This window comes from Marmota flaviventris, chromosome 3 (assembly GCF_047511675.1).
Source record: "Marmota flaviventris isolate mMarFla1 chromosome 3, mMarFla1.hap1, whole genome shotgun sequence".
In the NCBI taxonomy this organism is placed as follows: domain Eukaryota; kingdom Metazoa; phylum Chordata; class Mammalia; order Rodentia; family Sciuridae; genus Marmota; species Marmota flaviventris.
Window position 1 is genome coordinate 3,887,972 of NC_092500.1, and position 25,685 is coordinate 3,913,656.

Consider the following 25,685-nt stretch of genomic DNA (forward strand, 5'->3'; position numbering starts at 1 on the left):
CTGGGCCAGGGTCGCTCCTGCCCGGGAGGTGGTGAGGGCTCCGGGCCTGCAGGCACCCAAGCAGGTGCAGGAGGAGTGGGGCCAGGGATGCGGGAGAGGCCCTGCCTGGGCACGGAAGCCGGCATCATGGGCCAGCCCAGTCTCGGTGGCAGAGTGGCAGGGGGGCCGGACCCCTGGCCACCAGAGCAGGTGGCTGCCGAGCTGCTGGGGGTGCCCCCCAGCCAGGGCTGAGGCCGCAAGTGGAAGACCCTAAAAGTGGGCAGCCCCCGAGTGTCTGCGGACGGTGACTCTCAAGTGGGAATATGGCTGGGAGGAAGTGCCCTGCTCAGCAGGTGGCTCCCAGGGTGTCGTCCGTGGTCCAGAGAGCCAGTGTCCGCATCCCCTGGGAGTCCTGTCTGACAGCACCTGGGCGTCCATCATTTGCCAGAGCAACATCCCGTGACCACCTCTGCTCCCAGCCCTCTGTGCTCAAAGCCTTGCCGCCCTGCCCAGCTGGATGTGTGGGTGGGCCAGGCCCCCACCGGGAGGGAAGGCACCTGGTCAGGGGACAGTGGTAGCTGGGTGCACCGTCCCTACAGCAGGCCTGGGTGTTGAGGGCTTCTGAATTAAAACTTTGGCCCAAAGAGTCCCAAGTGCTGAATCCATGAGAAAGCCCTCTGAACGGAAGCCCAGCTGCCCTGGGTAGTAGGGGCAGGGAGCCGGCTTCTGGGGGACTCAGGCTCCTGGAAGTCTGTCTCCGGGGACAGGAGTGTGCCTGCTGCCTGGGGTCTGTGTTGAACCTGTTTCCTCCCTGGCTGCCAGCAAAGGGGATCTAGGACAGGGCCACCCACGGCAGCAGGTGAGACAGTGAAGGGGTCAGGTCAGAGTGCCAGGTGCACCGCACATCAAGGTGGTCCCGACTGGCCCTGGCTCTGTCGGGCTCTGAAGCTCATGTTGCCCCTCTGTCTGTAGTTTCCAGCCTCCAGCAGACTCCGTAGCGCTCTGACTGCCGTCACGCTGCAGGGGGACTGAAAGCCCACAGTCAGGAGGTTAGAAGCATCTGCTGACCAGGAGTCACTGAGTCCCCTCACAGGCTCTCTGGAGGTCTGGGGACCAGAGGTGAAGCTTCCCTGGTGGGTAGGAGGAGGACAGGCCTCCTGTCCAGGGTCCCTCTCTTCCTTGACCCCGACCCAGGATCTCAGAGACTGGCTAGAGCTGGCCCGCGTGTGTGGCTGTGGGCAGCCAGGTCCTCAATCGCGAAAGCTTCTTTCCTCTTCTCTGGGCCTCCACCTCTGGTGGGGGGTCTAGGTTCTCGCCCAGGGCCCCTCCGCTCTGACCGGCTCTTCACACCCGCCACGTCCTGCCATCCAGCGCTGGCAAGTGAGACTGGCCAGGTGGGGTCCGGAAGGACAGCCTTAAGCCATCCTTCATCACACAGAGCCTGTGTCTACGCGGTAGGGGTGGCCACAGAAGCCCTCCCCAGGAAGGGTGGCCACAGAAGCCCCAAGCGTGCTGGCCCAGCAGGTGCCACACAGGTTGGGAATTTCCGGGTCTGCTGACAGCCCCCTCCCAAGGAATTAGACCCGTCATGGAATCTTCTCCATCTCCCCTGCCCCAGGGTGGGCTGTGGGGAGGGCTGGCCTCACTGTGGACTGAGAGCCTGTCACTGCCCCAGTGGGCGGGGTGGACCACCCAGGTCAGGCCTGCCCCACTTCCCAGGGTGACCTTCCTGAGCCTCAGCCCCTGGAATAAGCCAAGGTGCTGGTGGCCCAGAGGGTGTGTAGGGAGGACACCTGGGTGGCAGGACCAATGCACAGGGCTAGCTGGGCAGGCTGGTGGCACAGAGAGCACTGGACAGGGGCTGGCACCTGCAGCCACGCCCCACGTCTGCAGTAGCTCAGTGCCCAGGGATGCAGGGTGTGGGGGGCCCAGGAACAAGGTTCCGGAGATGGCCAGGCCAGTGGCTGTCAGTCAGCATCCAGAGGGGCTCTGGACCGAGGGCAGGAGACCACGAGGGCTCTGTCCTGTCCCCTCTCTCAGAGCCTGCCCTCTGGGTTCTCTGTGGCCAGGCAGGCCGCAGCTCCTGGACGTGTGGGGGGGAGGCCTCAGGCCCACCCCCAGCCCCTGTACTTCCTTCCCAGCCTCTTCAGGGCCAGCAGCATGCAGTGTGATGACCCCTACTGTAGGGAAGTCCTCCCTGTGGTCTGGCCTCCACCGGAGGAGCAGCTTTGGAGGGGAGGCTGCCTCCGTCACATTCTTCATTTCGGAACCCAGGTCTGACGGTGAGCTCAGAACTCACCCCTGCCCTCCCCATGCTGCCTGCCATGTAGAGACCCCACAGTGGGTGGGAGCCGAGGAGGCAGGGTCTGGACCTGGGAAAGGCCCCTTGGCTTGCTGCTGTTATTGGCTCTGATACCATATCACTACCAGGCTGCTGTGTGCCTTGGATAAGAAGCTGTCCCTCTCTGAACCTCCTTTGTAAAATGGGAATGACGAACTCCCAGCCAGGCTGCAGGGGACCAGTGAGCACTCCCCCTCACTGATGGGGCTGAGGCAGCGGTTGGGGAGACTGTGGAGGCCCCAGAGGGAGAAGTCCAGGCCAGTGGGTTCCTTAAAAGGTGAGGTGAGTGGTGGGAAGCTGGCCCAGGGGTGACCGGCTTTGGTGGAAGCCAAGTGTAGATGGGGCTGGCCGCAGGCCCAGGCTCACACCTCCCTGGACGCTGTGTGGACGAGGCGGGCCCCGTCTGTTTGTGGAAGGGGCCCTTGGAGGACTGCAGCCAAGGCCCCTGCCTTGAAGTCTGCAAAACTCGGGTCACTGCCCACCACGGGAGGACTCGGCCCCCAGCCGGCAGCTCAGAGCCTTCCGTGGCCAGGAAGTCTGAGGCGCTGGCCCAGCCACCAAGTAGCCAGACTCCCTAGCTGGCCACAGGCCAGCAGGGCCTGCCAGCTCCCTCCCACCTGTCCGCCCACCTGCCCGCCTGTCCGTCTGTCCTGAGGTTTTGGCCTTCAAGGTGCCCTGCATCCAATAGATTTGGCTCATTAGGGCCAAGGCCAGGGCAGAGGACTTGGGCCTCAGCTGGCTGTGTGACCTCTAGTGCTGTGGCATCTCTGGTGACCCCATCCGTGCTGTGGGAAACCTAGAGTAGGGGGTCTCTGAAGGCAGGCCTGGGGACCTCCTCAGGGGCCTGGCACAGATGACCACACTGGGGGGCAGGACTGAGGAGAGACCCAGGCGGGCTTCTTGGGGAGGAGGCGCCAGCTAGAGGAGTGAGAATCTGGTCCATTGGGGCCAGAACCCAGGTGTCGCAATGTACCTTGCATGCAGGTAGAGGTCTGTGTCGGACGGAGGTCGGAGGTCGGAGGTCGGGGTCTGAGGTTTGGGGTCACCATGGCTGAGGGGCCCCAGGTTCACAGGTTCCGCAGGGTGGGCTGAGTGGACCCTCCTGCTCCCTTGTGCCCTGAGCCCTGGACTCCTTGTGCCATTCCTGGCAGGGACCAGTAGCCAGCCCTGCCCGGGGACCCCAGCTCGCTGCCTGCTTTCTCCCAGGCCGCCTGGTTTCTCTCCAGGCTGGGGTCCCAGGATGCCAGGCCAGGAATGCCAGCTATGCAGGGAGGGTGGGAGGGCAGCCGCCCTCCGGGGGACGCGAGGGAGCCAGCGGACGCTCCGCTCTCTTCCCCGGGAACACGGCGGGCAGCGAGCAGAGCAGAGCAGTGGCCTGGAAAGATCGCAGAAGGCAAGACCCACGGTGGAGGGGCTCCCGCAGGAGACCCGCCCAGAGCCAGAGCTGTGCTCCCCCTGGACAGATGGGCAAGCTGAGGCCCAGCGAGGGCAGAGAGGCAGGAGACCCCACCCTCAGAGAGGCCCTCCTTTGGGTTCAGCCTCAGCTACCCCGCTACTGTGTAGGTGGCACTGAGGCCCGGTGGGGTGGGGGGGGGGACGGCTGGCCCTGGGGGTGGTGGCCTCTGGCCCTCCAAGCTCTGCCTGGGTCAGGTGCCCCCAGGGCATCCTGTCTTCTCCTGCTTCCTCCCCTGTAAGTTGAGGCTGGCGAGGTCCACCCTGAGGAGCCACTGTGGGAAAGGGGTGGGACAGGAGGGGACCATCCAGACTGCAGCAGCCCCAGTGGACACTTCCCTGGAGGGAGGCCCTTGGCCTGTTCCTCTCTCAAGGGTGGAGGCCCTGTGTCGGAGACAGCTCAAACTGGCCAGCTGCTGGCTGTGGTCAGGCCTACAACCTGCCTCTGACCTCCCTCCAGGGCCTCATCTGGCCCCAGGTTTCCTGTCCAGGCCAGGAGAGGGAAGGCTACCTGTCCCCGATTTTCAGATGAGAAAAACTGAGGCTCAGAGCAGCCCCAGGGAGGTCCGCCCCACGGAGGTGCGCCCGAGGCCTGGGGATGCGGAACTGCCCCGGGCCATGTTCCTCACTTAGCTGGGGTGGGGGAGCCCACAGAGGGAAGGGGACAGGTGGACTCAAGGAGGACCAGAGGAAGGACAGTGGCTCAGGGAGCCGGTCCTTGGTTCCTGCTGTGTCCAGTTCTGTCCAGTTCTGTCCTACCCTTCCCTGCTCTGCCCATGCATGTGGGCTCTGGGGACCCTGCTGGCCCCGGCTCTGCGTGGGGATGTGCCCTACCAGCTTCCTCTAGCAACGGGCAGTGGCAAACGAGGGGCAGCCAGGTGTGGTGGGCCAGATGAGGGCAGGCTGAGGTGGGCGGCTCAAGGGGTCTGCTGAGTGACCCCAGGCCTGGAAGATACTCCTATCCCCATTTGACAGACAGGAACACTGAGGCCCTGCTAGCTCCTGTCCACACTCTGCCCCACAGGACCCCACTGGCTCCAGAGACGGAGAAGAGCCCCTGAAGCCCATTGGTGGCTGGGGAAACTCTGGCCCACCCCTGCCCACCTGTGGGAGAGGCCGGCGGAGCAGCTTGGGCCGGTGTGCGGGCCGGGCGCCACCCTCCCGGGTATTTGCCCAGTTACTTCCTGGATGAGTGGACCCAGGCCCGCCCCCCTGGCTGATCATAGATAATTAGAACATTCTTCACATATTTTGCCAGAGGATGCCCAAGAGGGAAGAATTACAAAGTGCCCCGGGCCAGAAGTGTGGGCTGGAGGAGCTGGGGCCGCTGGGCAGCGGGAGGCCGCTGGGCAGCGGGGGGCTGGGCCCGGGCGGCAGGGAGGCTCGCAGCCTGTCCCCCACTCCCAGGAGGCTCCCAAGCTTTCCCACGTGGAGGGGTTCAAGTCCAGGGCCAGCTTAGGGCCTGACCAGGTGGGGGGCAATATTGGGGTCCCCTGCCCTGGGGAGTATGCAGGCTTTGGGGGACAGATGACCTTGGACAAGCCAGAGGGGCTGAGCATGGCCCTCAGGGTGGGGCCAGAGGCTTTGGGCGGCTGGAGGCCTGCAGCGAGGAACAGGTGGAGGGCAGGTGTTCCAGGAAGAGGGTCGCAGGCCAAGGGGCAGAGCTGGGATCTCGGTGCCGTGGGGTACAGGGCCGCACAGGGCCGACTTCATGGCCTGACACTCCCGCCCTGGCCAAGCTGGCCACTCTGGAGCGGCTCATGGGGGAGTCTGGGGGCCTCAGCCAGGCGGGGTCTCTGGTGCGGCAGAGGTCGGGGTGGGGGGGCAGGTGGGGGGGGTGGCTCTGGTGAGGCCCTTTCTAATCAGGGTGACATTCCCAAGGGGCATGTCTGCAGCCTGTGGAAGGGAAGCTGTGCTCCCAGGTCCCCCTGTGCGCCCCCTGGGTCTGGCAGAGGGTCTGGGACCTTTAGGCCCAGGAGGGCACCGCTGGGTTCTGGAAAGTGCCGGATCCTTGCCGGGAGTGCCCAGCGTCCTGTGGATTGCTGGCGCCGAGAGGCTGCTCCCACCTAGAGACCTGGGGTGCAGGGGGCTGCAGTCGGACCTCTGGGTCCCACGTAGGGAGCGGGGCCCAGCCAGAGAGGTGGGGAAGTCAGGGGGGATGGAGGCCACCCCACAGAGGGCCTCCTTGCCCTCCCTGGGGTGTGACTTGAGGGTCTGTTTGGGGGAACTGGTAGGAGAAAAGGGATCCTGAGGTGGGGGGGCCTGGCACCTGTGCGTCCTGGGGACAGGTCACGCCCACAGCCAGAGTTCCGAGGCCCTGAGGCTTTGGGCGTCTGGAGGCTTCCTCTGGGTGGGAGACGCTGTTCGCCCAGCGCCAGTGCCGCTGCAGCCCTGGGCCTGGGGTCCTTCTGGGGGCTTGACCCCGTCACCCTGTCACCTGCACCCGTCCCTGGAGGAGTGCGGCTCATGGATAGTGACTCTGAGCCATGTGTGAAATGGGGACAGAAGCTGTTTGTCCTTGACGGTTGGTACTTGCCGTGGGGAAGGGGGTGTCTGACGGCCCACAGCCACACCCGCCTGCAGCCCAGCCCAGTCCTCCTCCTGCTGGTGCACCCAGGGGAGCCGGGCCACTGTCCCCGGCAGTGGGGCCCCCTCCCCCGTCTGAGCTGAGCTGCTGAGCTACTTGGTTCCCTGTTGGTCCTTCATTCGCTCCATGACGATGGCCAAAGGTCCTCCCAACACACGGCCCTGGGGCACGTAGGACAGGGAGGAGTCACGGGGCAGGGCCCACCTGAGGGCTGTGACTTGGGTCGCCACGGACTCGTCCCAGGTGGCTTGGAGCGCGTGGGGCTTTCTTCTCCGGGAGCCGCTGGGGAAGCCCAGCCTCAACCCAGCCAGCCCCAGAGGCAGCCTCTGCCCCTTCAGAACACAGGGGAGGCTGGCTCTCCAGGTGGGCGAGTGACCCACTCTGTCCTTGAGGGCATGGGTGTGTCACAGGAAGGGCTGGTGACAAAACCCTGACTGGCCCCACAGGAGGTGTGGGTTCCGACCCTGCTTCCTGTCTGCGGGGACACTGGGCAGGCGGCTGAACCTCCTGAGCCCCTCCTCATTCTGGGGCGAGCGTGACGGCTGTTACTCATGGTTCTCGGCCTCTGAGCTCAGTCCAGCACGGTGGGCGCTCCACTCACACCCCCGAAACCAGCAGCATGAAGATCTAGGTTAGATTCCTACCTGCTAAAGCAGATTTTGGGGAGGGTTCTCTCCTGAAGGAAGCAGGGCCATCCCACACAGAGACCAGGACAGGACAGGGTGCTCTAGGAGAGACGTTGGGGATGGCTGCCCCAGGGGTGACCTGGAGGGGGTCACCCTGGGAGTATGTTGGTGGGCACGTGGGTGACATAGCCCCAAGTACCTGCAGACACTGGAGTGAGACCCCTGGGTCAGAGGGAGGGATGTCCAGAGGTGGACCCATTGGGGGTGCCAGGGCTGCTGTGGGTGCCCCTGGCTCAGGATTGGGGTGGAGGTGTTGGTTCCACCGGAGCAGCTGGACTCTGGTCCTCAGAGGGGGGCTGGGGACTGGTGACCAAGACAGGCCGGTCGGTAAGAGTCCTCAGGCTCAGGCCTGGAGGGTGGCAGCAGCCCACGTGGGTCACACTTCACAGTGGCCGGCACTGAATGCCATGTGCTCCACGTCACCTGCTCAGAGCAGGTGAAGGGACTGGAGGCGCATGAGGGACGAGCCAGGAGCACAAGTTTCCACGGAAAATGTCAGCAACAGAGGCGAAGGCCCTGCCAGCGGCCTGTGCTCACAGGCCGCTCGGCCTCCCCGCGCCCCTGGCCCCGGGCATCTGGGAGGCAGCTGTGGGCTGGGAAAGAGGGCTTTCCTGCCACGGGGAACCTGGACCCGCCTGTGGGGAGCGTGCCCAGGGTGCCAGGAGCTGCGGGTGCCCGCCCCCGCCGTGAGCCCAGGACTCTCCGCCTCCCGTGTATTTCAACACCAGGTCCCACCCCAGGGCTTGCTAAGAGGACCCACCTGAAGCCCCCTCCCCTGAGGCTTGGGCATGCAGGGCTTGGCCAGGCCTGGACAGTCATGGGGCAGGTGTGGGGCCGGCCCAGACAGCACCAGACCTCGAAGGCCAGCAATGGAGCTGTTCAGGAACCTGGGATGAATGAATGATTGACCTGGAAGATTTCAGGGTGACTCAGACTGCATTTTGAGGGGGGAAAACCAGGCTTGGCCTACTGCAGGCCTCTTGCAGGATTCCCTGACTGTGCGGCCCCGGCCCAGAGTGGCCTCCACCTGAGGTTTGGGAGCAGACGCAGTTAGAGCCTGGCCAGTGGCCTCTGGCAGCTCCTCTGGCCTCTCTGAGTGCCAGTCTCCACACCTGTAGGGCAGGGACCTTGCAGGGCAAGGATGCAGGGGACGATGGGAGGACTTGGTGTCTCGAGTGGAAAATCCCCGCACAGAGCCAGCAACTCTGCCACATTTTCTGAATCATCAACCACATCTGAGTGTTTATGCTCCAACCCTGCTGTCTTCACAGCACCTTGAACTCCCTCACTGGCTCGCTGCGGACGTCCCAGCAACCCACACACCCCAGAGCAGTACGTTTCCACTCCCACAGGATCCTGCCCTACGTTCAGGGTGTGGGGATCTCGTGCATTGTAATAACTTTAAAAAAATTAAATCAAATCACCACTTTAACCACCTTAAGTGGGACTTAGGGCTTTGCCATGCTATGCAACCATCACTTCTATCTGGTTCAGGAACTTTCCATCACCTCAAATGGAAATTCCACACCTCCTAAGTAGTCACTCCCCTTTCTTCCCCCAGCCCTGGCAACCACCATTCCACTTCGTCTCTACAATTTTCCTATTCTGGGCATTTGTTAAGCTTCCTCCACACTGTGCCAAGGGCTCCCTTCCTTTTTATGGCTAAATAATATTCCATTGTATGGATATACCACATTCTGTTTACCCAATCATGTGTAATTGAGCAGTTGGGTTATTTTCACTCCTTGGCAATTGTGAATAGTGCTACCACGAACATTCATATATAAGGCTTTGTTTAAACACCTGTTTCATTCAATTCTTTTGGTTCTATGCCAACAAGAAAAATTTCTGGGTAACTCGATGTTTAACTTTAACTCTCTGCCAAACTGCTGTGTGCAGAGGCCACTGGGTTTCCTGCTCTCGCTGCAGTCTGGGAGGGCTCCAGTTTCCCCAGGTCCTCGCCAACACTTGTTATCTAGGGTGGCAGCAGTTCCCTCATGAGGAGTGTGGCTGGTCACTCTCAGGTGCTTGGCTGGCCGTTGGTGGACCTTTTAGGAAACGTCTCTCTAAGGCCCCTTTAAAACTGGGGAGTTTGTCTTCTTGCTGTTGATTTGCCTCTGGTGAGCTTCTGGGGACTCCCTTGTTCATTGGTGGGGTGCTTGCCCACCCCACAGAGGCTCGGGGACCCCACATGGGCCTCTGCTGAGACCAGGATGCAGCCCAGGTTGGCCCTGTTCTGCTTGAGGAGCTGGGTTGGACATAGGCACTGAGGGGTCACTGCTGGCCTCAGTGCCGAGGGCCGAGTTTGGACACAGAGGGGCTGTCCCTGGCTCTGGAAGGGAAGCGGGGATTTCCAGACAGATGGGGGGGCAGCCTCCAGGCAGAGGGCCCTGCAGACACAGCATGGTGGGAGGTGGGACAGCGGGAGGTCATCAGAGGCCAGACCCTGGGGCCTCTGATTGTAGGTGAAGGGCAACGAGGGTGGGCGGTGACCTGATCAGATGGGGTGCGGCTGGAGTCCTCGGTGGGTGCTGTCTGGAGGAGGGAGACCAGGGCTGGGGCCATTGCAATGGTCCTCTGCTGCTCCCAGGGTCCTTTAGGGTCCCCTGGCTGGACTCCAGCAGACAGCGGGGGCTTGTGTCCTGAGCCTATGGGGAGAACTGGGGAACGAGAGCATCCTTTAGGTCCAGAACCAGGACCTGGAGTGGCTCCAACTTAAGGTGGCGGCTGGTGCCCGGCTGGGTTCCCATCCATCTCGGCCGGCCGTTTCCAAGGATCTACGGTTACCTTGGGCTGAATTCCCCAGATTCCAGCCCGCTCCCAGCCCCACCCGTCCAGATGCCCTTCCTCTACGCCAGCCTGGGGCGTGTCTGCCCATTGTGCCCGTGGGAGACCCAGGGGGATCTTGGCCAGATTATCCGGTGGGGCGGACAGGCAGGGCCAGAGGATTGAGTGTCACTGGGCTCGGCTGCAGCACGTGCTGGGGGCTCGGGCCACACAGGGACCGTCCAGCTGCCTTGGTGCTCAGTATCCTGGAAAAACACTGCTCTTCTCTCAAGAACGGGCAGGCCCTGGGGACCGGGCCTGGAGGTGGCCCCCTCCCACGCTGGGCCGCGCCCTGGAGGCCCGGCCTGCTGTTTTGGAAGCAGCCCGCCTGGCCTGTCCGGCCCTTCTTGAGACCCAAAGTCGGCCCAGCCGCTGTGGAGAACAGTTTGGCAACTCCCCAGAAGACAAAAGAATCACCACACAGTCCAGCAGCTCCGCTCCTAGGCACCTGCCGGGGAGGCGGAAAACAGGAGCCCAGAGGAAACCTGCTCCGGCCGCAGCCGCGCCCCACGCCGCGGTGGAAATCACCGAGTCCCTTTAGGGGAACAGACGGATGGGACTTGGCCCCTGTGCCTCGGAATAGTATTCAGCCTTAAAAAAGTATGAAACAGGGCCGAGGGCCGCGGTGTGGAGGGAGTTTCAAAGTAGGGTGCTCCGTGGAGGAGCCCTCACAAAAGGGCCATGTTGTGTTTCCACGGTGACAGGCAGCCATGGGACCCGCCAGGGCCAGGCAGGAGCAGGGAGGGACGGCCGAGGGGCACGGAGCTTCCTCTTGGGGTGATGGACGGGCGGGGGGGCAGGGGGACACCCTGCGCGTCCTGAACACAGGGGATGCCGCACTGAGATGGTCAGTTCTACGTTATGTGACTTCACCTCATTAAACAAACAAACTTGCTGACACCCCAAGTGGACAGGGACTGGCAAGAGGCTTCCTGCCGGGGCTGCCAGGAGGTTCATCACCCAGGTGCCCCCGGGGGGCAAGGGGCGCCCCGAGGAACCAGCACATAGTAGGTGCTCAGTTCACTGCCCTCCGTTTCTGCCCCGAGCAGCTGGTCACCCAGAGGCTGCGGTGGCCCTCCTGGGGGCAGCCTCCCCCTGCGCTCGTCTGAGCCTGTGTGGTGGTGGGGACGGGTGTCTTAGAGGCTGTGGAAACCAGGCTTGGGCTGCCCTCCCGAGGTCACCTGTGGGCTGGTGCTGGTGGCCTGTGAGTGGGCCTGCCCAGCAGCCCGCCTGGCGGCCCACGGGGTGCGAGAGGGAGTGAGTGGGTGGATGGTGGCGCAGAGGCAGCGCTGCGGCTTGGGGGCTGGGCAGATGTGCTGAGTGGGGGCCGTCGAGTCCCAGGAGTGAGGGTCTCTGACCTGCAGGGTCGGGGGTCCCGGTGTCTGCATGTCGAGGGGCTGTGATTCTGTGGTTCCTGCAATCTGGAGCCGGGAGGGCCTGGGCGTGGTGCTGTGGCAAGTGGCCCTCGAGGGCAGGGACCTGCTGCTCACTGCTGGGCAGGACTTGGCACGTGGGAGGTGCTTGGTGAAGACTCACCGCCAGGCTGAGCGGAGGCCGGGTGGGGAGGCGGGTTCCCTGTCCCCGGCCTCACGGCCTCCGTCTCCCCCTTGCCTCCACAGAGCACTGTCGTCCGTCGTGGCCCTGGGAGCCAACATCATCTGCAACAAGATTCCCGGCTTGGCCCCGCGGCAGCGCGCCATCTGCCAGAGCCGGCCCGATGCCATCATTGTGATCGGGGAGGGGGCGCAGATGGGCATCAACGAGTGCCAGTACCAGTTCCGCTTTGGGCGCTGGAACTGCTCCGCCCTTGGTGAGAAGACCGTCTTTGGACAAGAGCTCCGAGTAGGTAAGGAGCCGGGGCCCGCGGCTGGTCCTTGGGCCAGGGGGAGGGGGCAGTCACCCACGGCACACTGCAGGCCAGGCCCCGTGGTGCTATCTGCTCACGCCTCCCACTGACCAGTGCTCTGCGTCCTCTCCCTGAGGCCTTCTCCTGGCTTGGTGGGGGGGCACCGGGAGGACCCAGACCTGGACTGTCCCTGGGACACACTGTGTCTGGGGCCGGGGCGGCCTCATGGGGCCAGGCTGTGCGCGAGGGCGCTCCTGGGGTGAGGTGAGGACAGGGAGGAGCGGGAAGGTGGGGCCTGCACTTCCCCAAGTGGGCAGGTGTCCTGCTGTGGGCGGGGGCCCCCCAGCCTGGCGGGCCACTTGTCTCTCTGTGCTTCGGAAAACGGGGATGATGCAGTTTTCTGTGTGAGGTTGTGGGGGGCTGGGGGTGCTCTGGCTTGGGCGGAGGGCAGCCATGGCAGAGCAGGGGTGGCGCTGGCTGGGCAGGGGCAGGCCTCTGGTGTGGTGACAGCAGGCAGTCCCGGATCGTGGAAGTCAGAGTGACGGGCCTCTGCTGTCGCACTGTCCGTGGGTCCCCAAGGCCCCTTCCTGGCCCACAGCCCTGGTGGCAGGCTTCACGGTGCCCGTTTCTCAGATAGGGAGACGCAGGGGAGGGCGGGGAGGGCGGGGAGCCCAAGGGGAGCCCACTCGAGGGCCCAGAGAGTGGCTCCAGGAAAAAGGGACCTCGGAGCCCGACTGGGTTTGAGCCCAGCTGTGTGGCCTTGGCCACCTCACCCCGCGCTCTCGCCTCCTTGGTGACGGGAACTCCAAGCCAGCAGGCCCTCCTGGGTCCCTGGTGTTTCTCCCAGTGATTGCATGCAGGTGGTGCTCAATAAACTGCAGCTGGCTGCAGGAGAGAGGGGTTAGTGATCTGCCCTGCCCTGCGAGGGTCAGATCCAGGAGGCGATGGCTGTGGCGGGTGCGGGCACTGCTCCTCACCCCGGAGGCTGACAGCCTGGCCACGATCGGGGCTGCAGCTGCCGGGACCCAGGCCAGAGCGGGCCCTGCCGGGCGGGGAGCGCCAGCGTGGAAGCGGGTGGCACAGGGGAAAGCCCCGGGGCCCCTTTGCGGTGAGCAGCCTGTGGGTGGCACCTGGCGCAGCCAGGAGGATGGCACCACCCCCTCCCTAGGGCTCTGCCACCCAAGTGCTGCTCCCCCCGTGCCAGCTGGGGAGGGGGAGGGTGTCCGCACAGTGCCCGCTGAGCCATGCTGGCGGTCCCCTTCCTGCCTGGCCTGCAGCCCCGAGCCCCCCGCCCACACCTGGGCAGGCTGAGGCTGGTGGTGGGGTCCTGCTGTCCTTGGTCTGCACCAGGCAGAGCTGGGGTGGACCAGGTGTCTGCCACCCCTTCTGGTCATCCTCGGTGCCCCATCGTGTTCACGATGACATGGACACTATCCTGAGCCTTGGGACTGGGGTGGGAGCTTGGACTGCATTTGACACCTGGGACAGAGGGGCGAGGGACACAGTGGTCACCCTGAGCCTCTCCTGTGGCCCCCGTGAGTGTGTGACTTCTGCACTGTCCTGCAGCAGTGACGCTGGCCCCCACAGCTGCCCACCCCCGTGGAGAACACTGTGGTGCCACCCAGGTCACCTTTGCTGAGTGGCCCCCTGCTCCTTCTTGGGGAGTGGTCTTGAGGCCAACAGGAGCGGAGACCCACAGGAGGGGCTGGAGCCAGCCTATCAAAGCCACCCTTCCTTCGAGACAGGGCAGCCACGTGAGCCGCTTGCACCCGAGTGCCCCTGGGCCCAGGTGTGACTGGCATGGTGGTCCCTTCCCGGGTCCCCACCCAGGAATGCTCCCGAGAGCCAACCCAGGACGCCCCTCCCACCTCCACGAGCTGCAGGCGAGTGTGGCCGAGTGGCTCAGTGGGTGGCCCTCCCTCCCAGCTCCCTTCTCCCCCACCAGTGCTCCTTGTCCAGGCCGGTGGGGACCCCGGGCAGCTGCCCAGCCCCTCTCCCTTGTCTGGGCGGGGCCTAGCTCCCCGGCCTGGGCCTCTTCAGTCTCCCCGACTCCTCCTCCTTGGCCTCAGCCCTGGCTGGGGGAGACCCACCTCCAGGCGCACCTGGCCCGTCTCTCCACTGACTCAGTCTTCCCTGTGAATCCAAGTCCCACTGACCCATGGGGACCTCTGGCTGTGCGACTCAGCATCTCGCTGCCCGCTGATTCAGCCTGCCAGGCCCAGCCTCTCGCCCACCTGACTCCTCCTTCACAGCAGGAACCTGTTGTCACTTCTGCTATCCAACCTGCGCTCTGCCCCATGGCCACTGCTGGGCCTGCTTCTCTGGTCCACCCCTCCTTGGCATTAGCCTCCCATCAATCAAAAGCTGTGCCAGGTTGCTACCTTCCCCCAGAGCCTGCAGTAGCTCCCTGTTGTCCTAGGATAAAGTTAGCTCCTGAGCCTGGGGTCTGAGTGGCTCCCTCCCAGACCTCACCCTTGGCCCAGCCGTGTGGCTTCTCAGTACCCCCTGAGCAGGCCAGGCTTCCCACTTCTCCGCCTGGCCTGGGAGGCCCCTGCTCTGCTCTGCCTTTTTGTGACTGGTGACCCTGGTCACCCTTTCACCTTTGCTGGATCCTCTCACATCCTGCGGCTTCATCCCCATAGCCTTGGCCCGGGCCAGCTCAGCCCAGGAGTGAGCTCCTGGCTTCCCCCGGGACGAAGGCCCAGGCTCAGCCAGGAGGGCTCTGGCTGCAGGCCCAGGGGGCTGAGGTCCATGGCAGGAATCCTGCCGGGCCCTGTGTCACCTCCTGACGGGGCACCTTCTCGTCCCAGGGCTCAGCTCCCGGGAGTCACGAGCAGCCAGTGGCTAGGCATAGGATGGCCCACGTCAGAGGTGTGCTGGGTGCTGGGCACGGACAGGAGCCAGGACAGGAGCTGGCAGGCAGCCGGGGCACTTGTGGGGGCAGCTACCCAAGCGGTGCCAATTAATGATTGGCCCCAAGAGGGGGATAGCCCCCTCAGGCCTTGCTGTGACCTTGGGCCAGGCCTGACTCTTGAGTGCACACAGGAAACCCCCTGAAAGTCAGTCCACCCCTGTGCGAGCCCCCACCTTCCACTGGTGGGAGGGGTTGCTGGTGCGGGGCTCACCACGCCATGGACAGGCCTTCACATGACCACCTGGCACTGGCCTTGCCCTGGGGTCCTGTGGTGTGCATCGCTGTTCTCAGGAGGTTGAGGCCCATGCCAGGCCTCGTCCACTGACTCGGTCTCCCCTGGCAGCCTCCATCCCGTTTCCTGCCGTAAGCTTGTGGCCCGAGCGCCCGCCAGTGTCTCTTCCGTTGACTGGGACTGAGCCTGGGGAGGATGGGTCCCAGTGCAGCCGTGTTCTGTGCGGTGGGGAGGAGCACAGTGAGGATACCTGTATTCCAGGGGCGTCCGTCAGACTTGGGTCCCCAGGGCACCTGGAAAGGCAGTCTAGTGGGCAGCATGGTCAAGTTGGGTTCTCACCAGGGCTTCCTGGAGGGAGTGACGCCGAGGGGAACCCTGGGACGGGCTCCAGGGACGGGGCATGTGCTGAGGCTGGGAGGCCTGGAAGTTGACGGATTTCCCTGGAACTACAGGACCTTTGAGGGCCATGGGCACTGGGAGGCCTGGGGCTGGAGGAGGGGGCAGGGCAGCGCTGAGCACCTGGCCTGAGTAGGTCCCCCCGGGCCCTCCAGCCCCTCTGAGCTGAGCCCCCAGGACCCATGACCCCAGGCCTGGCCCTGACTGCGTGCAGCCCCCAGCTTCACGGCTGCCAGGGAACAGGGAGTCCTACCCGTCATGTGCCGGCCTCAGACATGACCAGGCATAGGGCCGCCCTAATCCGGGCTCACGTGAGCAGCCTCGGGCCGGGTGCAGCTCTTCCACTCCTGCTGGCTCTGGGGTGACTCCACTCGGGAGGCTTCCCAAGGCCTGCTGGGGCCCCGAGCCCAGGGCCACAGCAGCCAGGCTCAGGGAAGGCCTCGGGCACTGGGCGACACGGGGGCAGATGGACACATCTTGGAGTGACTGAGATGCGAGGGGCCCTGGGCTAGAGAGGGCTGGCTCTGGGACGCATTCTCTTACGACCCTGTGGGGCTTTGCAGAGCAGGGGAGCGGTGGCACTATCTCCAGGAAGGACAGGCTGCCATCTCCTCAGGTGGCCACCAGCCTCTCTGATGGAGGGGCGCTGGTACTTGGTGCAAGCCGTGGGCGAGACGTGGTGGGCGCTGGAGACGCACACCCCGACGGCACGTAAAACTGCACAACCGCACTATTGATCCCATGTGACCGTGTGTTGGGGTGAAAGCATTTAATATGTTGCCAAATAAAATATTATCCAATTAAGTTCACCTGCTATTTCCCCAGCTCTTAGTGTGACTTCTAGAAAATCTTCAGTGTGGCTCACTTGAGATTTGCTGGGTGACACTGCTCTCAGAGGGGACAGGAGTAGCCCCAAGTCACCTGTCAGGACAGAGGGGACATTTGAATCCAGGCCTGACAGTGTCCTCCCAGGGGAGTTTTCTAGAATGGGGTGGGGCAGTCTGAGGTAGAGGTCGTCTGCTTCCTGAGGACAGTCAGGGCAGGGGTGTGGGGATAGCTCCCTTCATAGCCCTGTTGTCATTCAGCATGCATTGAGCACCTGCTGCATGCCGGACCAGGGCTGTGCCTAGAGTGCCCTGGGAGCTTGGGCTGCTGGCAGGGGGACGCAGTGCTTGCTGGGTCCCAGTGTCACGCTGGCCATGTCCAGGCCTGAGGACCCAGCTTCCTGTGCACTGTGCTCAACCCACCCTGGTCCAGGGCCAGCCGGAGGCAGCAGAACAGACATCGCTGAGGCTCGGGGTCCAGGCAGCCAGGACTCTGGGACAGTTGGGAGCTGGAAGGTCAAGTGGCCACCCAGCCACTTCCTGCTCAGCTGTGAGGACACCTCTGGCTCCACAGGGAGTCTGCCCCTCTGCTGGAAGACCAGTCACCTGGGAGGTCCGTCCTGAGGGGCGTGGGGGAGGCCAGGGTGGACCCTCTGTGGGTGGTCACCTGGGGTGCAGCACCTGGGTGCTGTGGGCTGGGTGGTGGCCTGTCCTCTGGGAGACCCACCTGGGCTGCTCAGCTCCCAGTGAGTGACCTGGAGCACAGCCTCGGTCCCCGGGGCCCAGATTCCACCTGTACAGGAGGGGCTGAGCCAGGACTTGGGCTTCTTAGAATGGGGGGCAGGAAGGCCCCACTTGGTCAGTGCAGCACCGCCCCCGAGGGAAGGCTCTGGACAAGGATTCTGGGCTTGGCCCTCTGGTCCACTGAGGCAGGACGTGGATCACAGGGTGGGCAGGGCCCTCTCCCTCAGAAGAGCAGGACTCTGCCTCAGACGTCTCCTGGTCTGACCCTGGCCACCAGTTTTGACACTTCTTTTGTAACTGTAGTGTCGCCCGAGTCCCCACTGTGGGCGGGGCTCTGTGACAAACTGCTGGCTTCAGGTTCTGTGGCCGCAGGTTGATGGCGGGGAGCTGAGGCTCCCACCTGCAGGGACCGGAGGAGCTGGTAGTCCAGCCCGGAGCCCCTGCTGGACCGCCCGATAGGGTCCAGGAACAGGGAGGCCTGGGGGACCAGCCCAGGCAGGAAGTGGACTCTGGTGTCACCACAAACGGGCAGTGGCTGATTAGGTCACTAGGCCAGAAAGAGAGAGGGGGCCTCCTGAAGGTCCGCACTGGCCAGGGCGAGGCTGCAGCCCAGGAGGGGTCTCCCAGGGGAAGGTCCAGAGGCCAGCGCAGGACGCAGACCCTGGGCACCAGCCCACACCGTCTCCGCCCCGCGTGGCCTCCAGGTCCCATACACTCGGGTCTGGTGCCCCCACGCACAGCCGGAGCACGACCCACCCAGGGGCTGCGCTGCGTGTGAGGGCCGCTGTGCCCGCCGCTCGGAACAAAGGCCCGGGGCGCAGGTGTGCCGGCGTGTTCGGACCTGGCACGACTCTTCCCAAGGGCTCTGTTTATGACGAAGGCAGGGAAGACTTGGTGTGGAGACAGTGACTCAGCCGAGCCCGGTGGGGGTGGGCAGGGCTGCAGAGACGGGGACAGAGGGGACACAGGGACATGGAGACGCAGAGAAGGCATGACGGACAGACAGATGGGAAGATTGGAGAGAGAGGGCAGTGCACATGCCCTGAGTGCACAGGCACACACAGGCACACGCAGGCACACGCAGGCACGTGCAGGTACACACAGGTGCACACACAGGCACACACAGATGCACACGCAGGCATACACAGGCACACGCAGGCACACACAGGTGCACACGCAGGCATACACAGGCACACGCAGGCACACGCAGGCACGTGCAGGTACACACAGGTGCACACACAGGCACACACAGATGCACACGCAGGCATACACAGGCACACGCAGGCACACACAGGTGCACACGCAGGCATACACAGGCACACGCAGGCACACGCAGGCACGTGCAGGTACACACAGGTGCACACACAGGCACACACAGATGCACACGCAGGCATACACAGGCACACGCAGGCACACGCAAGCACACACAGGTGCACACACAGGCGCATGCAGGCACACACAGGCACAGGCAGGCACATGCAGGTACACACATAGGTGCACACACAGGCACATACAGGTGCACACACAGGCACGTACAGGCATGCACAGACACATACAGGCACACGCGCTGAGTGCACACAGGCACATGCAGGCACACACAGGCGCATGCACAGGCACACACAGGCATGCGCAGGCACACAGAGGCACACACACACAGGTACACGCAGGCACACACACATAGGCATACACACAGGCATACACACAGGTGCACACACAGACACACACAGGCATACACAGGCATGCACAGGCACATGCAGGCACACACATAGGCACACGTGCTGAGTGCACAAAGCACACACAGACACACGCAGGCACACACACAGATGCACACACAGGCATACATTGGCACACACAAGCACACACACAGGCACACACAGACACACGCAGGCACACACACAGGTGCACACACAGGCACATATAGGCACACACAAGCACACACAGGCACACACATACACACGCAGGCACACACAGGTGTACACACAGGTACACACAGGTACACACACAGGCACACACACAGGCGCACACGCAGGCACGCACCCTTACATGTGCACACACATTCCCATGCACACACACCGGTTCAGGCCTTTGCCCGCCCACTGTATGCCCTGGCCCAGAGTCAGGCCTGACCTTGGAGGGTGTGTGACAGCTGCATGGAGCAGACTGTGCCCTTCCTACCTGTCGCCCGGCCAGCCTGTCCCCGATAGCTCTCCCTGCGGTGTGTGCAGGTCTCACTGGCCCCGTGCAGCAGGGGCGTCATCAGGCGTGGGTGCGAGGCAGCCCGCCCTGCCCTGCCCTCACCAGGTGGAACACAGATGGGGACGAGTGGCCCGAGTCTGTGGGGACACAGATCCGAGACCTGCTCAGGCAGGAATCTGCACCCCCAGGTCCTATGACTGACCCAGGCTGGGGCTGAGGGGCCAGGCCAGGGTGTGGGCAGCCACAGAGGGACAGACTGGGCCACACCTGGGTCCCTGAGCTTCCCTGCACTGCCCAGCTCGGCTGGACGACCCAGGAGCTGCCCGTGGGGCCTGGGGATGGCTTCACCTCCCTCCATCCCAAAGTTTCCGCCTGTAACTAATCATGTGGGACCAAGCCAGACCTGAGGGTCCCAGGGACCCAGTGGGCTGGGGTGGGGCAGGGGCCCAGATGGCCAGGGAGCTGGACAGCCCCCAGTGCCTCAGGGCCCACCCCTGCTACCTCAGCCCAGCAGCCCCCTCTGCCCCGTTGCTGGGGAGAGTCCACCTAACAGAAGAGCCTGCCGAGGGGGTCAACAGGAGCTTGCCACGCTTGGCCTTCCCCGTGACCCAGGAGGCTGAGGCCCAGGACTGAGGACGGGAGCCCAGCTCACCTGGACGTGGCTGGGCTGGCAGGGCCAGGCGGGGGCCATCACCTCGATGCTGAGCTCTAGTGCCTGCTGCCCCTGCCGGCCCTGCTGTCCTTGAGCACCTTAAACTCTCCTCGGCCAAGGTCACCCTCCGTTTCACCCAAACTCCATCTCTCTGCCCTCCTGTTAGTGGCCGCTGTCCCCCAGCAGGGCCAGTCCCACATGGGAGCCCTTCTGGACCCCTCTGTCCCTAAGCCCGGCTGGGCCCTCAGGCCGTGTCCACAGGCTGATCCCTTCTCACCGCCCCTTCCTCCATCAGCACCCTTCTTGTGGGCTCCTGGTTTATGCCAAAGCCATACACCTGGCCAGAGGTGGACCTCTCTCACATCAGAGAAACACCCTCTGGGATGCTCCATCTTCTGGGAGTGAAGTCCCAGATGCCCCCCCCCCCCTCGCCCTGCCATGTCTCCTAGGAGCCACCTAGTCTGGCCGCTGAGGATGGCCACCCTTCCCTCTCCACTGCTCTCTGCTGGGACAAGCTGCATGTGTTCGGCTGATTCCTGTCTCAGGGCCTTAGCAGTGCTGTTCCCTCTGCCTGGAACACTGTTCCTTGCCTCTCTCACCATTCAGGGCCTGCCTTCAGCACCCTTTCCTGAGAGGGGTCCTCACAGCCTGCCGTCTGCACCTGGACTTCAGTGTCACAGTCCTGCCCGTGCATGGCTTTGGGCGATGGCTGACAAGCGGGTGGAGGTGGCGTGGCAGCTCTGGGACTCTGGGCAGTTTAGCCAGCAGCTTTGGTGCTGAGGACACAGATGGTAGCAATGTGACCATATGAGGAGTGTCAGAGGCCGTCACGGCTGAGGTGGCCCAGGGCGGTGAGGTGGGAGGCAGGGTGTGCTTCCCTGTCCCTGCAAGTGAGGGGTGGCAGGATCCTAGGTGGGACCCCAGCTCAGCAACTCACCTGCTGTGTGACCGTGGGCCAGTCACCTGCCTCTTCTGAGCCCAGTGCCTAATCGTGAGCTCGAGCTGGGTCCATGCTGGTGGCCACGTGGGAGGGTGGAGACTGAGCGGCATGCAGTGCAGAGTCCCCCGAGCACCACCCAGGACGCACGTTTTCACGGCAGCTCACCTGCCACGTGGTCCCACAGTGTGGGTGGGTCCTGTGGTCTCCAGGGTGACCACTGTGCCACAGCACGCATGTCTTCACCCTCCTGGAGGAGACGCGGCACGCCGCCCCGCAGGTGGCCGGGGTTGCCTGCGCTGGAGTCTCCAGGCGCCGGTGGCCGGGGCCCTTCTGCTCGGCCTCCCAGGCCCCGACGCCTCACGCCCCAACCTCTGCTGGGCCTGCACCACCTTCGTCCGTCACCCACGAATAGCTGGTGGCCGCTACAGATGCCGCCACAGTGGACGCGTGCCCAGGACGCCGTGTGGACGTGTCCTCCTGTCTCTCGAGCACATGCCTGGGGGTGGGACGGCCATTATGTGGTGGCTCCAGGTGCTGGTCCTTGGGGACTGGCTGGCCCCGGCGTGTGGCTCCATCTCTGTGAGTCACAGCGTCCACTCCTGCGCGTCTCACAGACACTTGCCGCTGCCGGCCTCTGGCCGCAGCCATCCTGGGCTGTGAAGGGCCTCCGGGTGGCTTCTGGGTGGGTTTTCCTGACAGCTCAGAACACAGGCATCTTTTCACAGGTTTGGGCCACTTTTATGAGTTTTTAAAAGAAATGTCTGATTAGACCCTTTGACCATTTTTTAACAGAATTGTTTGCTTTTTAAAAAAACCACTGGGTCGTTGAGGATGTCATCAAAAATGAAAGAAAAACTGGTGGGGCAGGTGGGAGAGGAAGGTGGCCGGAGCCTGGCCATGGGCAGGCACCCGAGCCACGCCCAGGCCGCGGGGGTGCCCAGGTCTGTGCAGACCTGTTAAACGCCTGCAGGCCACTTGTGGGACGAGGAGCTCGGCCGGCCACCTCTGACTGTGTGTGGCTCTTCTGACCATCCTGCAGCACTCATCCTCGTTTGCAGGTGGGGACACACAGACACAGAGAGACCCAGCTGGCCAGTTTTAGGTTCTGGGCTGGCATTCGAGGTGACAGGCTGAGTCCCCTGACCCCCAGTTTCCAGAGGGACTCTGGGGCTCTAGAGGCTCCCGGTCTGTGGCAGTACCTCGGTCACTCTAGGCCCCAGCTCCCCCATTTCCTGAGTTGCTGTGGGCCTTTGGCAGTGTACTACCCTCTCTGGGCCTCAGACCTTTGCTGGGGATGGAGAAATGGCACAGGGCTGTCCCTGAGGCCCTCCCCTGCACTAAGGCTCCCAATCCTGGCTTCCTTTTTAAGGGGGAGCCGATGACCTTTGCCCTCCTGCCTCCCAGACTCTCTTAAACTAATAAGTGGCCCAATGTGGACACTAGGAAGAGGCAGGTGGCTTTGAGTGGGGGCGGGGCTGGCCTGGGCTTGGGAGGCGAGCTCGGCCCGAGGAGCGCGGGGCCCCTCTCTGCCAGCCTGCTTTGCCTGGTGGGCATGCTGGTTCTTTCCAGAAGCTTCTCACAGAGGTCTGCAGGGTCCCCCCAGGGTCGGGGCGGGGAATACAGGTGATGAGGCCCCGTCTCTGGCCCAGGCAGGCCCCTTGCCCTGGTGCCGGGGTCGGGCTGCCACGGCAGAGCCCCACGGTGGGGCTGCGTCTGCCTCCCTCTGAGCCTGCCCTGTGCTGCCCAGGACCCCCACGAGGGCTTAGTCTTCATGACCTGAAGAGAAGAGCTGAGCTGGACGGTCCCTGGGTGACCTCTGCCCGGGCCTGGGTCCCCGACACAGCGGCCGCCCCAGGCTCTGCCGGGCCCGGCTGGCGGGGCTTACCCAGGAGGTGAGTGGAGGGAGGGCCGGGCCCGGCTGGCGGGGCAGGGCCAGGAGGAGGCTTTCCCGGCCCGGCCTGGCCAAGCACGGAGATGCCTGGGCCTGTCCTCCACCACATGTGGGCCTGGCCAGTCCTGGCCTACCCGCCGTCGCGGCACGGGGCGGTGTGCTTGTCCTGTTTGCTCCTGGTGGGGCTTGCCAGCCTCCCAAGCGAGCGGGGACACAGGCCCGAGAGGCTCGCAGCTTCCCCGGGGACACACAGCCAGGCTGAGGCTCCAGCTCCGTGCTCTGCGTCCTCTGTACCCCGAGTCTTTCGGCAGGTCCCTCTCTGCGTCCCTGAACTTCAAGCCTGGGACCTTGGAGTGTGGGTGCTCTCCCTAACCTGCCCTGGTGCCCAGGGTCAGCGGGCTGCACAGGTTGGCAGGGTCTTCAGGGTGGCCAGCCCGCCAGCCTCCAGGGCTACTGCTGGGCACGGCCGCTGGCCTCCGGGCCTGAGGATGCAGCCTGCATCGGGTGGGCTGTGGGTCCTGAGAGGGACTCCTAGGCTCTGGGACCCAAGGTCGCTCAGGACAGCGGCTGGCCCCCATAGGCCCCCGGCACCAGCCGCCCCTGGAGCAGCCCTGGGGCCCCATCTGTCTTGGAGGCTCAGCTGCTGTTTCCTGGGGTTACTGTGGGGACGGGGTGATGCAGGGAAGGTGCCCAGTCCCCCACACTCCTGTGCAGGAAGTGGGACACAGCATTGGGTGGGGGTGCACCAGAGAATCCGTCATGGATCCTGTCCACGGCCCCTGCAGCCTGAGGGGACAGGTGACATCCAGGGCAGGGTGCAGTCAGGCTGTATCTAGCCTGGGGTGTGGGGATGGGGACTCTCCAGAGTGGCCCTGCTCCCAAGGCAGGAGGCGAGAGGCTGGCAGTCCCTGTCACTGTGCTGAGGGTGTGCTCACCTCCACAGCGGGGCCAGCTCTCCTTGGCCACCAGGCTGCTGGGGGCCGTGTGCTCTGGGTTCCAGGCCAGGACACCAGAAGTCATCTCTGAGGCCTTGGGAGCCAGGTGGTGGAGCCAGGGCCACAGGGCCCAGGGTCTGCAGCTGCCCCGGGGGCTGGTTCTAAATTGTCCTGCAGTGTGTCAGAGCAAGGTGACCCGCCAGGGCTGGGGAGCGCCTCTGGAAGGGAGCCGGGGCGCCTGGGGCTGTTCCGCCCTCCCCTTCACGCCCAGCGCGCTCTGGCCGGAGGTGGACGCCCCCTGGGCCAGCACGCAGGCCTGAAAAATGGGACAACAGCCCTCCCTGGAGTGAGAGGTGGACGGACTGAGAGCAGGCGCTTGGAACCGACGTGGCCTCGTCTCTGGCCAGGCCCAAGGCAATGTTGATTCTCCCAAACTCCGATCCCCTCCCCCTCCCGTCTCCATGGCGAGGGACAGGAGGGCTTGGCTCATTAAAACCAAATAAAAAAGGAATTAGCGGGTGTGGCGGCGGGATGAGTAACCGGTGAGTAACCGTGAGCCCCCGTGGGCACCGCAGGTGAGGCAGAGCCGCAGAGGGCACGGGCCTCCAGAGCGGCCGGCCTGGGCGCCGTCTGCCTGGGGCCTGGGACAGGAAACCAACCTCTGCCTGGCAGCCGCCCCTCTGCTGGGCAGGAGGGCAGAGGCCACCGAGCTGCTTGGGCTGCAGAGGGGACGCCCCTGGGTCCCACAGGGCCTCTGGCGCAGCGTGGTTCTCTCGAGGAGCCCCCTCCGTTGTGTGTGGCTTCGAGACAGGAGGCCGGCTTGGCCCCCAGCGTCCCCCAGCTCACCTGCCGGCCAGCCCCCTGCACCCCCAGGCCCAGATCACCCCCAGCTCCCCTCTCCATCTGCCCGAGGGTCACGTGGCTACAGCGGGCCAGGCTGGGGACAGAATGCTTCAGTGGCCGGCACCCCAGGCCCTCAGCTCCTCGGCAGGCTTTCTGGGCTTTGAGTCACGGCCCGGGTTCCAGTCCTGCTCCACCCCTCAGGCCAGGTGTCCCCTCTGCCTCAGTCCCCTCCCCTGTGAAGTGGCAAGGCCCGGGACATCGTGAGGCTCACAGGAGAATGCAGGGGAGGGGCTGGCAGTGCTGGCACGGGACAGCGGGGGCCCAGCTCCGCAGGAGCCTCTAGAGAGTCCGCATCCCCTCGCAGTGCAGCCCGAGCGCCCTCGGCCACAGCCGGGTCCCCAGGCACAAAGTGTCCAGCTCCCCAGACCTCTGGCCACCGCACTGGCCCTGCTGACCTCTGACCTCCCCTGACTTCCTCACCTTGGCACCTGTGCCCCTGCCAGGCCACCAGGAGTGTGCCTGCCACACACAGCACAGCACAGCACAGCACGCCCGTGCACACACACCCCTCCCACAGCACACACCTGCAGCACGCACGCCACACGTGCACGTCACACACGCACGCCACACGCATGCCACACACACGCCACACGTGCAAGCCACATGTACACCACACGTGCACGCCACACGCCACCACACGTGCACGCCACACACACCCCACATGCACGTGCTACCGACCCCAGCTTACACAGCGTGCGTGCTCTCACGAGAGAGCATCGTCATTTTGTTGACTTTTTCAAAATGTTGGTTCCTCCAGGGAGCCCTCCTGGACTCCACCCACAGGGAATCCTGTGCCCTCCCAGAAGGCTCCCTGGGACCCCCTTGATGGTGGCTCCCCCTGCCCCGGCCGAGCTCCAGGGCTCCCTGGGAGGCTTTTCAGGGGCGGGAGCTCCTCAGAGGAGGGGTCTAATGCCCTTCCACGCTGGGGCTTCCTCCAGACATCTGCCTAAGTGAGACGCAGGGATATGCATTCCTGTATTTCCTTGACCCTGTCCATCTTGGACCCCCAGCCAGCCTCTGGCAGCACAGGACCCCAGGGCTCCTCCTGGCTCCTTGAAAAGCAAGGTTGGAGCTCAGCTGTGCTGAGACGGCCGCCCTGGAGCAGCCACCAGGTCAGGGACATCAGAACCCCACGGTCTGGGGACCTGCAGTGGCTGAGCCTGGGGTCTGGCCTGGTGGGCGGCAGTGCCAGGTGGGAAGCCCACGGGAGGAGGCTGGCTGGGGGCGAGGCCCGGCAGGCAGGGCCCAGAGGACTTGGGCCTTGAGGGGAGGGGCGTCACCCCTCAGGTCTTCCCAGCCGAGTCCCTGGCCCTCGCTAGTCCTCACCAGGACAGCAGACAC

At 64.3% G+C, this 25,685-nt stretch overlaps 1 protein-coding gene across 2 annotated transcripts in view; it reads left to right on the top strand.

The window, feature by feature from the left end:
- Positions 1–25,685, top strand: part of Wnt7b (Wnt family member 7B) — a 42,745-nt gene that overhangs the window by 9,177 nt on the left and 7,883 nt on the right. For both annotated transcript variants that reach the window (XM_027954657.2, XM_027954656.2), the window contains exon 2: positions 11,491–11,717. In XM_027954657.2, coding sequence (XP_027810458.1) covers positions 11,491–11,717 — 227 coding nt within the window. The remainder of the gene's footprint in view (positions 1–11,490; positions 11,718–25,685) is intronic.